This window comes from Geotrypetes seraphini, chromosome 15, assembly GCF_902459505.1.
Source record: "Geotrypetes seraphini chromosome 15, aGeoSer1.1, whole genome shotgun sequence".
Taxonomy (NCBI): domain Eukaryota; kingdom Metazoa; phylum Chordata; class Amphibia; order Gymnophiona; family Dermophiidae; genus Geotrypetes; species Geotrypetes seraphini.
Window position 1 is genome coordinate 3052727 of NC_047098.1, and position 15660 is coordinate 3068386.

General features: G+C 41.4%; 1 protein-coding gene across 3 annotated transcripts in view; it reads right to left on the bottom strand.

The window, feature by feature from the left end:
• Window positions 1-15660, bottom strand: part of DDI2 (DNA damage inducible 1 homolog 2) — a 41905-nt gene that overhangs the window by 19284 nt on the left and 6961 nt on the right. For 2 of the 3 annotated variants that reach the window (XM_033921538.1, XM_033921540.1), the window contains exons 2-6: window positions 12804-12933; window positions 9874-10095; window positions 8034-8160; window positions 6556-6683; window positions 3920-4048 (exon numbers count right to left, since the gene is read on the bottom strand). In XM_033921538.1, coding sequence (XP_033777429.1) covers window positions 3920-4048; window positions 6556-6683; window positions 8034-8160; window positions 9874-10095; window positions 12804-12933 — 736 coding nt within the window. The remainder of the gene's footprint in view (window positions 1-3919; window positions 4049-6555; window positions 6684-8033; window positions 8161-9873; window positions 10096-12803; window positions 12934-15660) is intronic. The other variant, XM_033921539.1, reaches the window with a different exon arrangement.

Sequence of the window (15660 nt, forward strand, 5' to 3'; positions counted from 1 at the left end):
CTCTGGTTATTAACAAATTCTCATCAAATCGCAAGCACCAGAGTCAAACTCAGCATTAAAAAAAAAAAAAAGATTTTAAAGGAAAAGATGTTTTCTTTAAAGGCTATCAGAAGTGACACTCAGGATCAAAGAGCAATTTACACTGAGTCTTTGTCACAAGTGTCCTCATTGGCCAATTATCATTATCAATATTCCATTTCATAATTTTATGTCAATCATAACTTACAGAGGCGAGAGTATGGCGCAGTGGTTAAAGCTACAGCTTCAGCACCCTGAGGTTGTGGGTTCAAACCTCCACTGCTCCTTGTGACCCTGGGCAAGTCACTTAAGCCCCCCACTGCCCCAGGTACATTAGATAGATTGTGAGCCCACCAGCACAGGGAAACATGCTTGCATACCTGAATAAATTCTGAGCTCCCCTGGGAGAACAGTATAGAAAACTGAATAACAAAACTTATCTTTGAATTAATTCAGGTTGATTCCTAAATATTCTCTCATAAAGCCGTTGCTGACATGCATGTTTTGCAATACTCTGCTTCAGGGCATGGCTTCTACAATATAAAGAAAAGAAAATAGAAATGTCCAACAAACAAAAACACTATTCATTATAGCTGCAATATGGCTCTACAGCATTCCTCCACCTCTAAATCACATTTCATATACATCAATTACATGGCGATGTCTGACAGTCAGTGACATCCAATCAAGCTTCATATTTAATCAGTTTGGCGTTAAAGCTTGTACCTCAAATATCCATTGCTGTCCTTTGTAATTTAAAATAAAATTGAGTAGTTTATCTCTTCCCAAAGTGCCATTATGATATGATTTTTCAATCTTGATTTATGCTCCAGTTGAGTACATATAGAACACATAGATCTGCCTATATAGTTTACCACAACTACATCAATGGAATAAATCACACACTTAGACAGACATGTTGTATTTGTTCTTGAAAAACAAAGTATGGTTAAGTGCAGAGAGATACCAGGTTGGTCCTTCAATAGTAGAGTTACACCACTGGCAGGTACCACTCCTGGCGTGTCCAATCAAAGGAGTCTCTAAAGTACGGTTAAGTGAAGAGAGGTATCAGGCTGGTCCTTCAATAGTAGAGTTACACCACTGGCAGGTACCACTCCTGGCATGTCCAATCAATGGAGTCTCTAAAGTACGGTTAAGTGAAGAGAGGTATCAGGCTGGTCCTTCAATAGTAGAGTTACACCACTGGCAGGTACCACTCCTGGCGTGTCCAATCAAAGGAGTCTCTAAAGTACGGTTAAGTGAAGAGAGGTATCAGGCTGGTCCTTCAATAGTAGAGTTACACCACTGGCAGGTACCACTCCTGGCGTGTCCAATCAATGGAGTCTCTAAAGTACGGTTAAGTGAAGAGAGGTATCAGGCTGGTCCTTCAATAGTAGAGTTACACCACTGGCAGGTTCCACTCCTGACGTGTCCAATCAATGGAGTCTCTAAAGTACGGTTAAATGAAGAGAGGTACCAGGTCGGTCCTTCAATAGTAGAGTTACACCACTAGCAATTCCATACCTGGCATGCCTAATCAATGGAGTCTCTATTTGAAGCATAGCCTGGCCTTTGGTTTGTCAAAATTTCTCCAATAGTTCTTCCTCTATGATAAGCAAATATCAGAAAAGTCCTCAGCACATCATCGTCAGATCAAATAGACCAGTGTTTACAAATAAGATATTAATTTGGCGGCTTTAGATGAAAAGGAAAATACTGCCTCTATCATCTTAAGATTTTCTTTGATATTGCAACAATAGCTCATGATTTGCAAAACGGGCTTGCAAATATGCTTTCTTCAAAATTGCCTCAGGAAACCCATACTCCCAAAATTTATAATACATTAGTTTAGCGAGACATTTAAAATCTTCTAAATGTGAACAGAGTCTTCTGATTCTCAAAAATTGAATAACTGGTAGATGAAAACTGTAATCTGTAAGTAAGAATTATGTCCAATCAACAGTAGAACTACTCAAGGCCAACTAAAGATCAAGAAGATCCCAACTTAGTCATAAACAGAGGTGAAGACTATATATCTCAAGTGCCCATAGCCAATCTTAGTTACTTGGCTTACAGATGGCCCATCATTGATAAACGTCTTCTCCGCTATATAAGCAATGTGTGTATTTTATTATTATTTTATTTTATTCTTAAGCCCACTTATTGAGTCTTAATTTCATTCTTAATATACCGTAATGCTGTATGGTACTTAGCTTGTGTGTTGTGTATTGCCCGGCTTTCCTCCACTGGTATGACGGAAGATCTCCGTTTCGCATTATTTGTAATGCCATATCTGGAGAAATCTTTGTATATAGAGAAATGGATTAAATATAAAGCTTGATTGGAGTCACTGACTATCAAGACATCTCCACGTAATTGATGTATGTGAAATGTGATTTAGAAGCGGAGGAACACTGAATAGCCCTATTGCAGCTATAATGACTAGTTTAAAACTTCCTATTGGACACCAATATGCGAGTGTTGCTGTTTTACATTTTATGGGAATGATTTTTGTTTGTTAGACATTTCTATTTTCTAATCTTTATATTGTAGAAGCCATGCCCTGAAGCAGAGTATTGCAAAACATGCCACAACGGCTTTATGAGTGAATTAAGCTGAATTAATTCAAAGATAAGTTTTGTTATTTCTACTTTTTTAAGAAGTTAATGTAAGTTATGAATAACGATAATTGGCCGATCAGGAAGCTAGTAGTGAAGACTCAGTGTTGCTTCTGATGGCCTTTAAAGAAAACATCTTTTCCTTTAAAATCTTTTTTACATACACTTAGGTCCAGATTGTCAGCGGCTGTTGATCGCATGTTAATCATGCAACAGTGCTGTTTCGAGAACTGTACCTCTGGTAAAGGTAGGCCAGAGATTTCAAGGGAGTAAATTCAGGGGAGGGGATACTTGGAATGGGCAGACTTGGTGGGCTATAGCCCTTTTCTGCTGCTTTTTTCTATGTTTCTACCTCTCTGGCACCTACCTACGTAGGTGCTTGATGGTGCTTAATGCCACTTCTGGGTTTTTAGGCACCTTGAAAATGATTTTAAGTACCATTTTGGTTTTTTTTTTGTAATTGTTTATTTATAACAAACAAAAAAAGCCATCACAGCGAAACATCAGTACAATATAGAAAACAATACATTCATTTTGGTATGGTGCCATTTAGAGAATATGGGCCTGAGTCATGTTATCTCGGTTTCATATACAGTACTCCAGATGCGGGCGCACCATCGCCTGATACAACGGCAGGATAACTTCTTTCGTTCTGGTTGTAATACCCTTCTTGATTATACCTAGCATTCTTAGCGCACTGTGCCGACGGCTTCATTGTCTTGTCCACTATTACCCTCAAGTCACTTTCTTGGGTACTCTCACTCATTTCTTGGGTACTCTCACTCAATGACAGCCCTCCCATCGTGTAGCTATACCTCGGGTTTCTGTTTCCTACGTGCAAGACTTTACATTTTTCTACATTAAACTTCATCTGCCATCTCGTCGCCCACTCCCCTAGAAAATAAAAGTTCTTTTGACAGAATTGTATTCACTACAGCATATATTGTCTATAGCAAAATGTGTCTAGTGATAAAACACTGTTACACAGGTCCTAGTTTCAGGAGATCAACTATTAACAGGGATGATACATTTGCAGACAAATATACTTTCTGAACAATCATTGGAGACCATCTGAAAAACAGACCTGTTCATAATGTCAGAATTGCTTCCTTGGACATGAAGCAGAACCAGAGAGCTTTGCAGGTACAAAGACCTCTGGCCAGATCAATGGGAACAAGAATTACTGGGGTGGGGGGCGGGGGGGGGGGGGTCAAGAGACTCACAGATTATTCAGTTACCTTGAAGCCACAGGTAAAGTCATATGAACGACATGTTTCACTTACCTAGGTGAACCCTGCCAATAATCTTCTGTGTGCCCACGCCCTTGGCAATTCCTGCCCACCGTCTGTCTACCAGTCTCATTATGTGACACCTCTCAGCACAAGCCTGACTCATTATAGTCATCTGGGCACCTGACAACACAGCAAATGAAAGAGTGATGTGGGAACATCTGCATCACCAACTTGTATTATGATCCTGTCAATTGACAGACAACACACCAAAGCCCACATCACTGGGGAAAATTTATCCATCAGTAGCAATAAGTCATGCTATGGCTAAGACGACGTTGCCACCAATGCCTACAACGAGCTCAGCTGAAGATAGAGCACAAACTGGGGCTAGATGCCACATTGCTACATGGGTTTGGTTCGTTATGCCTTGATGGTGTTTTATTGAATTATTTAGTTTACTGTCGAGCAGCAGCCTGATGGTCAGTATATTTATTTATTTTTAAAATTTAGATACCGTCTAAAACTAAACGGTTTACATGGTTTACATACACAGTGTTAAAATAATGAAAAAATAAAACAAATACATAGTAAAATAGTCATTTAATAAAAATTACATATGATCCTCCAGAAAATACCATAGAAGGAGTAGCAGGGCTCTTGGAAAATTCATCAATTTTAGCGGAAAAAGGCATCTAAGAGAAGCTGAGAACCAGGGGATTGGGTTCAAATGCTCTGTGGCTCCTTGTAAGTCTAGCACTAGGTAAGATTATGAACCCACTAGGAACGGAGAAACTACCACTTTGGTTATGTAATTGGCTCAGAAGAGAATGCTGCAAGGGTCAGGGGTTTCCCATTCAATGTGTTTTATTAATTATTAAGGAGTAACAAACAAAACACACACACACAAAACTAGGTTGTGCTAATCACACAATACAGAAACAAATTAGAGCAATGAGCTTAAATGTCAAAAGGAGCCCATCTATGTGAGTGGCAGAGTAGTTTAGTGATTAGTGCAATGGCCTAAGAATCCAATCCAATCTTTGGTCTTATATACCGGGTCATTCCCCTGAGGGACTCGAACCGCTTAACAAAACTTAACTTAAGGAGACATTAATGAACAGGAGAAAGTCAGTAAATATCAACATTCAGTCAACAACTAGAAATTTCTTCAGATATCAGTTAGAAATTTCTTAAACAGATACGTTTTCAGGGTTTTTCTAAAGCAAGTCAGCGAAGAGAGAGTTCTAATATCTGAAGGGAGATCATTCCAGATTTTCACCATAGTAAATGCCAAACAGTGTGAGAGCCTGCCTAAAGGTTGAATCCCTCTAATAGAAGGGAATATTAATTTGAATTTATGTATATTCCTAGTAGACCGGAATTGATAAGAGTTAAAAGAAAGAGAAAAAAGTGGGGGAAAAAATCCCATATAAACTCTTAAAAACAACATTAGCACATTTAAACTGAACCCTCCAATACAGTGCCCTCAGCAATGGATCGTATTTGTTTTTAGCAAAAATCAATTTGGCAGCTGCGTTCTGGATTTAATGCCCACTGGAGCTCTCAGTGACTCTGGGCAAGTCACTTAACCCACCATTGTCTCAGGAACAAAGAAGTTTCTGTATATAATATGTAAACCGCTTTGATTGTAACCACAGAAAGGTGGTATATATCAAGTCATGTCCCCTTTTCTTTTTTTCACTGCAGTCATGTCACGCTGAAGGAAAATGGGGAAGACAGAGAGTGGGGAGAAGACGCTGAAGGGAAATGGGGAAAACAGAGAGTGGGGAGAAGACGCTGGAAGGGAAGAAGACAGAGATGCCATACTATGGAGGGAGCGGAGGGAAGAAGATGGGTGCCAGATCAATTGGGGGGAGGGTAAAGGGATAGGCACAGTAACAAAGCAAATGTAAGATAGACAGAGGATGCAAGGAATTGAATGAGAAGATGAGGGAAGCAGAAACCAGACAACAAAGGTAGAAAAAAATTTCTATTTATTTATTTTATTTTTGCTTTAGGATAAAGTAGTATATTAGTTGTGTTGATAAAAATTTATAAGCAAAGTCCTGCCAGCTGAACATTTCTTTCTCTAGTTCAGCACCCAGAACTTTGATTTATAAGGAAGGAATAAGCTAAATATTGCAATACTGAGGCTTGTATGGATGCTGCGGGGATAATGGTCGTGGGATCAGGGCGGGGTCAGTGGTTATGGGGACGGGGCAAGGACAGTGGGGGCGGGGACAAATTTTTTCCCCGTGTCATTCTCTAATGGTTGCCAAATAACATCAAAAGGGTTTGTTCCAAGTGTGATCTAAAAAGTTACAGACCAGTAATTCTGATGTCAGTATTGGACAAAAGGATGAAAACTGTTACAAAGAATAAAATACTAAACACACACGGTCCTATGGAAGAGAGTTAGTATGGATTCAGCTAAGGGAAATCTTGGCTCATCTATCTGCTACATTTTTATCAAGACATGAATAAATATGTGATAAAAAAGCCAGTTGATATAGTGCATCAGATTTTCAAAAGCTTCTGATGAAGTCTCTCATGAGACTCCGAAGAAAACTGAAAAGCCATGAGATAGGAAGCAATGCTCTGTTGTAGACCAATAACTGGTTAAAAGGGTAGGATTAAATGGCCCTTTTTTTCAATGGAGAAAGGTTCCATTCCCTCGATTTCTGTACCTGAGTCAACGAATGCTTTCACTGGATATCCATTCACTTTGCAGTTAATATACAACATCACCACTTGGCCAAAGCTCTCCGGAGCCTCTTCCATAGCAATGGTCATGTTTTCTTCAATGTTTTGCTGCCTGCAGAACACAAAGCCAAAACCAGAAAACCACACATTCAGGTTCAGGCAACATGGAAAGGAGTTCTAGACAGCACTCCTCTGTTCCCTCAATTACCCAAAGGGTTTTCACCGCAGGTCTTGGGAGAGGATTGATGCACGTTACGCTGTATAAGACATCTCTCTGAAGGGAGTCAGATGGGGAGGGAAAAGGTGGTGCAAACAGAAAAAAACTCTTACATCACAGGGGATCAAATCTTGCTCTCCCAATGACTATTTCTGACCCTGAGGGAGTCACTATCTTCCCATGCCTTAATCAAGTTTGTATATGTTCAGGTTCTGATCTTCTATGTCCCACTATGAAGACGACAAGTTAAAAACCCCTTAAAGAGGAATATTTGAGTCAAATAATAATTGACATGAAACGAGTCTAGGAATCACCTAATGAGGAAGCAATCAAATGCCAACTCACATCAGCTGTCTACCCACCCAATTAACTTACATTACATTACATTAGTGATTTCTATTCCGCTTGTACCTTGCGGTTCAAAGCGGATTACAATGAGGCCATCACTGCCCACTGTCAACGCACTAGGGGCATCAATACCATAGTGGAACAAGCCAATGGTCAGTGGAGTTCACTATCCTGTCTGGTAATGGCCAAGCAAGGTACCACCCAACAGGTCCATCTCCTCTTGGCGGCGAGATTCCTGGGAGAGGATATGATAGAAGTTTATAAAATTGTAAGTAGTGGAGCAGGTATGTATGGAATGCTTATTTAGGCCTTCCAACTATACCAAGACTAGGGGCACTCAATTTCTTCACTTAACAACTGAGCTGTAAAATTTGTTGCCAGAGGATGTGGTCAAGGGATTTAGCACAGCAGGGTTTAGACAAATTTCTAGAGAAGACACACAGTTACTAGCAAACTGCAAGGAATGACTCTATTCTTTGGGATCTTTGGAGACTTCCTAATGACCTGGATTGGCTACTGTTAGAAAAAAAAGAAGGGTTTGATGGACCTGTGCTCTGACAAAGCATGCTTATCTTATGTTCATACTTAATTAACAAGCATAGTTAGTTATTTTAATTCTGTCAGAAAGAGCTGAATGATGAGCAGCCTAATAAGCTAGACTCTCATCACAGAATCTGAAGTCTTCACATTGGACAGAAAATACATGACAAACTCAGGCCTAACTCTTCCCCTGTTGTAAGCAGCAGGTTTGGCAGAATCAGCCCCCTCTGCTCACAGAGGCAGCAAACATGCAAGCTGGCCCCATTCTTGCCTTCAGTGGGAATGGCAAGCTTGGTCCCTTCTCTGTTGTGGTTGACACATCAGCTGTGACGGTGACTGAGCTGTACACAATCTTACCTGATGTCCTCTTCTATTTTGGCCTGAGCTTCAAGGTCAAAGGGATCTGCTGAGAAGAGCCGAATCCTCTCTTGTTCCCTCCTGGATCTCTCTTGCTGCTGCTCTAACAACACCCTGATAAATTTCTCTGTTAGAATGAGGAAAGCCAGAGAGAGGTTAAAGGTGCAATTTGGTGTCTTGCCTGAATGCCTCATCAGAAGAAAACTCTTTGCTTACTAAGTTGTATCCTAATGCTGACAAAAATTGTTGGAAAAAGTATAAAAAGAAGGGAACATTATTGCATATATGTCTGATGGAAGCAGGTTAGTGTCATGAGGATACAGATACTCAGAGGACTATACCCAAAATCCTTGTCTGTCTTCCTCTTTAATCACCCAATGGTAGAGATCCCCCAAACAAAACTGTTTGGTGAGGTTCTGTTGACTCAAAACACTGTATCAATTGTCAAAATAAAGAGATTTTCTATCCAGTCTGGGAGAGAACAGGAATAAGATATGAAGAAACATGAGTTTGGGGGGGGAAGTGGGGAAAATCTGGGGAAAGTTGTTCTTGTTACATTGTAGGGTCATGAAATGGTTAACTGTTGTTTAAAATATTGCTCTGGCCTACATAGCTGAAAACAGTGTACAATCTATTGACTTCATCTGCCTAAAAAATATGTCCCTGCCTTACCACATTGTAAGCTAAATAGATAAGAGTTTGAGCCATGATGTGCCCTACCCTTCTGTACATTTAACATTTAGAAATGTAAGAGTTAGATAAGTGACCTGCTAGTGTGAGCTTAGGACCAATAATAATTGTAGAAAAGTTATAGAAGTAACAAATGAAAATTGTAGTTTTTGCATATATTAGTTTGCAAAAAGGGCATAAAAGTCCATGCATTTCCTGATTCTAACACTCTAGTAGGCAGTCTATTAACTGCACTAGAGTCCGGTATGCTGTAAATAAACCTCTTGTACTTTCTTCACGCCTCTGACTTTGTGTGTCCAAGTGACCTTTCAACATGAAGTTGGATTGTTGGTGTACTGAAGTAACAAATGTACAGTATATCATATGAATGTTATGAGCTGGAGTTAGGGAAGAAAACTCCTGTCCCAGCAGGACTACAGAAGAGAATCCTTCAGCCAGCACAAATTAAACCTATCAGCATGACTGGCTGAACCCTAAAGCATAAAGCTTTCATGTTTTGGTCCCTTATCCTTGGGATGGGACAGAAGAGTTGATTTATCAATTTTCCCCTGCAACTTTGGGGGAAATTCAGGTGCCTTCATTTGCAGTTCTCTGGGGTATTTTCCCCTAGCACATATCCCTCTAACAACTCACTTAGCCCATTCACTACAGTGACACTCCTTGGCCAGGAACCACACTTAACTCCTTCAGAACCCTGAAACTGTTGGTTTTACATCAAGCAGCACCCTTGGCTGTGTCCCCAACTGACCCGGAAAACACCAATGCCACTACCAGACTGGCATCACTTAACTTTTGTCACATTTTGACCAGAACTATTGAGTTTGTAAATATCTTATACAAGCCTTCATTTGTTGAATGAATCATTTTATTTGCTTCCAAGATCCATAATAAACACTGAACGGCAACCTTTTTGCTTGCAACTACCTCCAGTTGGGCTGACACTGTAGGTGAGGTATAGCTAAGGTTATCTATGACTAAACTGTCTCCTGGTATATGTTCAATGGCTGCGCATAACTTAGCGATGAACCATAAATGCAGGATAAGCAGAAAACTGTCCTCCTTATTCGACCTGCCAGCACCCAGATATGTATTCCGTACGTCCTGTAACACATATATGACCAGTATAAGCCCTGGTGCTAGAGTAACTCACCCAGATCTCCGCTCAGTAGGGCATCAGCCAGAGGGGGATTGCGCTCCTTCAGCAGGGACAGCTCATGTGGGTTGCTAAGCAACATTTCACGCAACAGCGCTGGATTGTCCAATCCCTGTGAGGTGGAAGAGGAGCTAGGGGGAGACAGGCAGTTTGATTGTGCTGCCTGCCGACGGGATGCTCCAGGAACATCAATGCTGCTAAAATCTATTGAGGGTAAACCTTAAAAAAAAAAAAAAAAAAAGAGCGAGAAGTATTAATGAATTTACTCTTTTAAGAATACAGTATTCATCCATCATGCAGCAATCCCTGCCTAGCCATCATATTCAGCATCAGGAGATAAAGAAGCCACGACTGTGAATCCATGACAAAAATAGAATTCAAACCCTGCACTCTACTCGGCAAATTACTTGGCTTTCATAGGAAAAATATGGGCTGTCCTGATGATTTTCTTTACACAACTTCATAAATATGTTTTGTAACCTTCCACCAGCGATGGGCACAGAGCAGAGTTGTGTAGCCTGTCGTTCTTTGGCATATCTATATCAAAGCATCTTGAGCAAGCCATGAGGAACTGTCACCAGGCTGAAGGGTGATGCTTGGAACTACTAATCAACTCCAGACTGAGAACTTGGGTCTCTCCAAACAGGAATGTGGAAGTGCACGGTTTAGGTCCAAGGACAAAAGGAATTCTCCTCTACAGATGGCTACTATGACTATCTCTATGTAGAGCCAAACTTACTCAGAATGGGAAGAAGAACCCTTCCATCTTCAGCACCATGAAATAGATTGAGCCCATTCCACCTGGACTTGGGAACTAGCAACCTACCCAATTTGCCCTGAAAAAGAGGGCCATAGTGGAAGTGACAACTGCAGGAAATAATGAAAGCTCTTTAATGTAGTGGGAATTTTTCATCTTCTCCTCTGGCACCAAAGGGTATAACGTCTTCATTTCTCTACCCACTGCCAAACTGAACTCAGGAGCAACCTAGGCTGCTGATATCAACAATCTGATGTCTTGGAAAGTCTGTAACTGGATGCTCTGCAGCCTTAAGCACCTCCCAAAACTTGAGATATTATGGAAAGCAATTCTTTCCTTCACAATAGACGAATCATACATATAAGAATGTAACCATCCCACCTGGTAGATGCCTCCAGGTTGCCCACACTTCCAGAACTCCAGATCCTGAAGCTTGGTGCCAAGGCCAGCAAACACTCATCCCAGTCTTGCTGGGGTGTCTGGCTGGTCTGGGATCTCCTGTGGCTTTAGATTGGGAGCCCAGCCCAAGCAATGCCAGGAAAAAGGCAGAGGAAACCATATGCTCCATCTCAAACAATAAGCCCTTTGGAGGAGCAAAACAGATTTGGTGAAAAAACTGTTCAGGCTATCCTGCCGTGAAGGTTACTGTGCTCATCTCAACTTCCACTTTCTTCAGAGGCAAAGATGCTGGTGCCAAGAAAGAGAGGTGCCCTGACTGCTTGCTACCAAGGCCAAGATGGTTGCTTTGCCCAAGCTAAAACTTTCTTCAGCATATTTGTCCTCAGAGCTAGTGCAATCAATGGCCGAACAACCCAACCATCACCTTGGGTTCGATATGGACCATAGCAGTACACATTCACTACACAATCCAAGCAGCTTTCTTGTTCTTCCTCTCATGATATTCAATGCCCTGAGTTCCCTTATCAGCTCCCATACTCAAATTTCAACCCCCACTCTGTGAGCACTGGTGGCTACCACCTCCACTGGCAAATCTTTACCACAAATCCTGGCTTGCCAGAGGACCACTCCCAGCTGTCCTCCCCAACTCCGAGAACCCCTTCCATTTTTAAACTGTATCTACAGTGCTGCCCCAAGCTTCACTGAGGAGCCCAGAGAGCCAATCCAAGGAAAAAGCAGGATTCTTGGGTCTGGTGCTAGGGGAGGGAAACCAAAACTCCTCCATGTGTCACCCCAGAACAGATGAAAAGAGGTAACCAAATCCCATCCCCTCCCATCCTCACCACCACATCCTCAACTAAGTGCTCAGCTCTCCAGTTGGTCCAAGAAGGCAACCTTGTAGCAGAAGTCTGGTTGTATTATCTATTATCTGCTGGAGACAGAGAACACTGATGTGTGACAAATTATTTTTTTTCTACATCATTCTTTTTTATGTCATCATCCTTGGATATTAATTTTGTAAGTAATATTTTACTACACTCCTTGAGGAAGAACATCTGACTGTTCCACTTTTAAAGTTGGGAAATGATTTGCTAGGCAGTGATGGAAAGAGCACAGGCAGGATCCAGGTTAGCACATTTCAAAAATAAATGCATTGAAAGGGGAGTGTTTGAACAAAGGTTATCTAGAGCAGAGTTTCTCAACATGTGGTATGTTTACCTTTACGGAAACCTCCTCGCCGACATCAGAGTTGATGTCAGAGGGAAGGCTTGTGTGTCAGCCATGGACAGCGTGTGAACCACTGCCTGCAACAAGTGCCATAGAAGGAGCGAGTGTGGCTCAAACAAGTAAGAGAACATGATCTTTCTGGGACAAAGGGAGAAAGGGGGGAGGGGAGAGGAGCACGTTGGGACATGGGAGGGACACGATTTTGGGACAAAGGCTGGAAGGCAGGGAGGGATAGGGGTTAAGAACTCGACACAGAAAAGGAAGGGAGGGGGCATGAACATGCGACACAGAAGGTTGGGAGGAAGGGGGCACTAACTTGGGACTGCTGCCTCCACAGCCCCAGCTTGACCCAGTTTCTCTCTATGACCGTGCACAGCATTGGCTCTAGGGGTATGTTAAGTGCTCTGCAGTTAAATACATTAATTGATGGAAGACAAACATTGTACAATCCAGGGCAAAAGAGTTAAATCCTACAGAGCCAAATCTAAGATAGCATGGCTGACTCCTGGAATCCAGTACCTCCACTGCAGAAAGGCCTTCTTACCTGAGAATGGGGCAGTGAGCTCAGCATTTGCATTCTCCTTCTGTCTCAAGATCACTACATCACCATCTTTCAAACCGTAGGAGGCCAATGAACGATGGCTGTCTGTCAGAGGAACCTCTGCATAAATAATCTGTACGGAGAAAATCACGGCAAAGAGTAAATTGAGAAGTGATGGAATCTGAGGTAGACTTCAGAAGCATGATGATATAAAATCTTATATACCATATTGTTTCTAATAATTGCACCTCCCCCCTCTGCTTCAGGACTGAAAAACCCTATAAATTTGTTCTTAAATCCAAATCTTGATTCCTTCAATAATCACCCATATTCCCAGAATTCATGGCAACTGGCACTGACCCACAATGACCGTATCTCTTTTCTTACTTCTACTCAAGATTATGATGCTGGGTGGGTATGCAGCCTTGAGAAAAGGTAAGGAGAGAGATCGGGTCACTGTGGGGCACTGGAGGAGAGAAATAACTGTCATTTAGTGCTGGAGGCTCCCTAAAAATTGAAGTGCCTCCATGAATAGCCACCCTAGACTCCAGAAACCCTATTGTTTCAAATAATGGTCCAGGCATTTATTACAAACAATATGGTATGCTGAAAATTAGAGGTGTTTCAGCATATAGTGACAGAGAGGACAGGATATCTGATTTGGGAAAGTTTGCTTTAGAGCATTAAGTAATTGGATTATAAATTAAATGAGATCAAATACAAGTTTCTTCTATAGTAGTGTCCTTCAGAAATGCTTCTCTTTTCAGTGAAAGTCATTATGTATATGTATGTTTTCATCCTAAGTAATCCTGGCAGCCTATAGAAGAAGAAAGGCAGTATGAAGAACCTTCTGGAATTTTACTACCACTTGGTTAGTGCCATCTGTTCAAACGGATGTTCTACCTAGAACTATATTTTTATTTTCAAATGAGGTCCATTCAAGTTTTCAAGAGGATTCTTAATAATTGAACTATTCAGGTCATATCCTTAAGAGTATGGGTGAGCAACCTTGGTCCTTGAAGGCCACAATCCGGTCGGGTTTTCAGGATTTCCCCAATGAATATGCAGTAAATCTATTTGCATGCACTGCCTCCATTGTATGAAAATAGATCTCATATATGTTCATGGGAAATACTGAAAACTCACCTGGGTTGCTGTTCACCGCTGTAGTCTAGACTTTCTTTCATCTCAAGTTATCCTTGACCCACTTCAAATCAGGCTTTTGCCCTCTTCATTCTACAGAAACTGCCCTTACAAAAGTCTCCAATGTTCTGCTCCTGGCCAAATCCAAAGGCCTCTCCTCCATTCTCATCTTTCTTGACCCTGTAAATCACCACCTACTCATCAATACACTGTCCTCACTTGGATTTCAGGGCTCTGCTATTGCATGGTTTTCATCCTATCTTTCCCATTGCAGCTTTAGTGTATGCTGTGGTAGATCCTCCTCCACCGCCATCCTGCTGTCAGTTGGTGTACATCAGGGTTCTGTCTTGGGACCACTTCTTTTTTTCAATCTATACTTCTTCCCTTGGTGCACTAACATCCTCCCTTGGCTTTCAGTATCACCTCTATGCCGACGACTCACAGATCTATCTCTCTACACCTGACATCTCAACAGACATTCAGTCCTGGGATTCAACCTGCTTGTCTGACATCGCTCCCTGGATGTCTCGCCACCATTTAAAATTAAACATGGCCAAGACCGAGTTCCTTATCTTTCCACCTAAACCTGTCTCTCTCCTCTTCTCCCATTCTCTGTTTCTATAAACAATACCCTCATCCTCCCTGTCTCATCAGCTCACAACCTTGGGGGAATCTATGACTCTTCTCTCTCCTTCTCGTCACATATCCTGTCTAAATTAGATTGTAAGCTCTTCTGAGCAGGGACTGTTTATTGTGTGTTAAAATGTACAGCGCTGCGTACGCCTTACAGCGCTATAATAAATAGTAATACCTTGCACCGTTTGCCTGGAACAAACTGCTTGACTTGATACGTCAGGCTCCGCCTCTGGCAGCATTCAAATCCAGACTCAAAGCCCACTTTCTAAGTACCAATATCTGACTTATCATTCCCTCTGTAATTCCTCCACCTAAGCACTGTGTTTTGATTTACCTTCTTGTCAAGTTTGTCATACGAACATAAGAAAAGCCTTACTAGGTCAGATCAACACTCCATCAAGCCCAGCCAATCCAAGTCGCTAGTACATAAAGCACTTCATATTGTCATATTGTACATCGCCTCCTTTCATTAAATCCATCTCAAGCCTATTGGGAATTCACCAGAAAGAGCATTTTTTTTACTTCCTGGCCCCTTTCCTCAGGACCTCTGCTCAGAGGTTTCTTGAAAAGTTGGTCTAAAACCCCATTTGTTTTCCCAGGCCTTTACTTGGCTCATGGCACATGGTGTTTAGATAGCTTGCTCACTCACCCCTGGTGCATAGGTGGAGGTCGTCTATAGTGTAAATGCTTTTTTGATTGTTTAGTTCACCTTTTCTTTATTTTACCTGGGGTATTCTGGGTTTTTATATATTTTTTTAATTGCACATTGCTTTGATTTTTCTTATAAAGAAGGTGATTTTAGGAAATCTAAATAAACAAATACAGAATCTCAAAAATAAACCTGTCAGCATCTCAAATTGAAATCTGGCTTAGTGAAACATGCTACAGGTTGGAACTGCTAAAACTCAATACTGTGTAAGGAAAACTATATTTTTAATGGAAAAACTACTATACTTCCTTTCAAATTTTCCCTACCTCTAACCCCCTCTACCTTGCAGAGTTTAGCAAGAAGAGCCCCCCTGGGGGGGGGGGTGTTCTAAGCCCTCAACCAGTTCACATTTAAAGAAGCAACATCATTTTG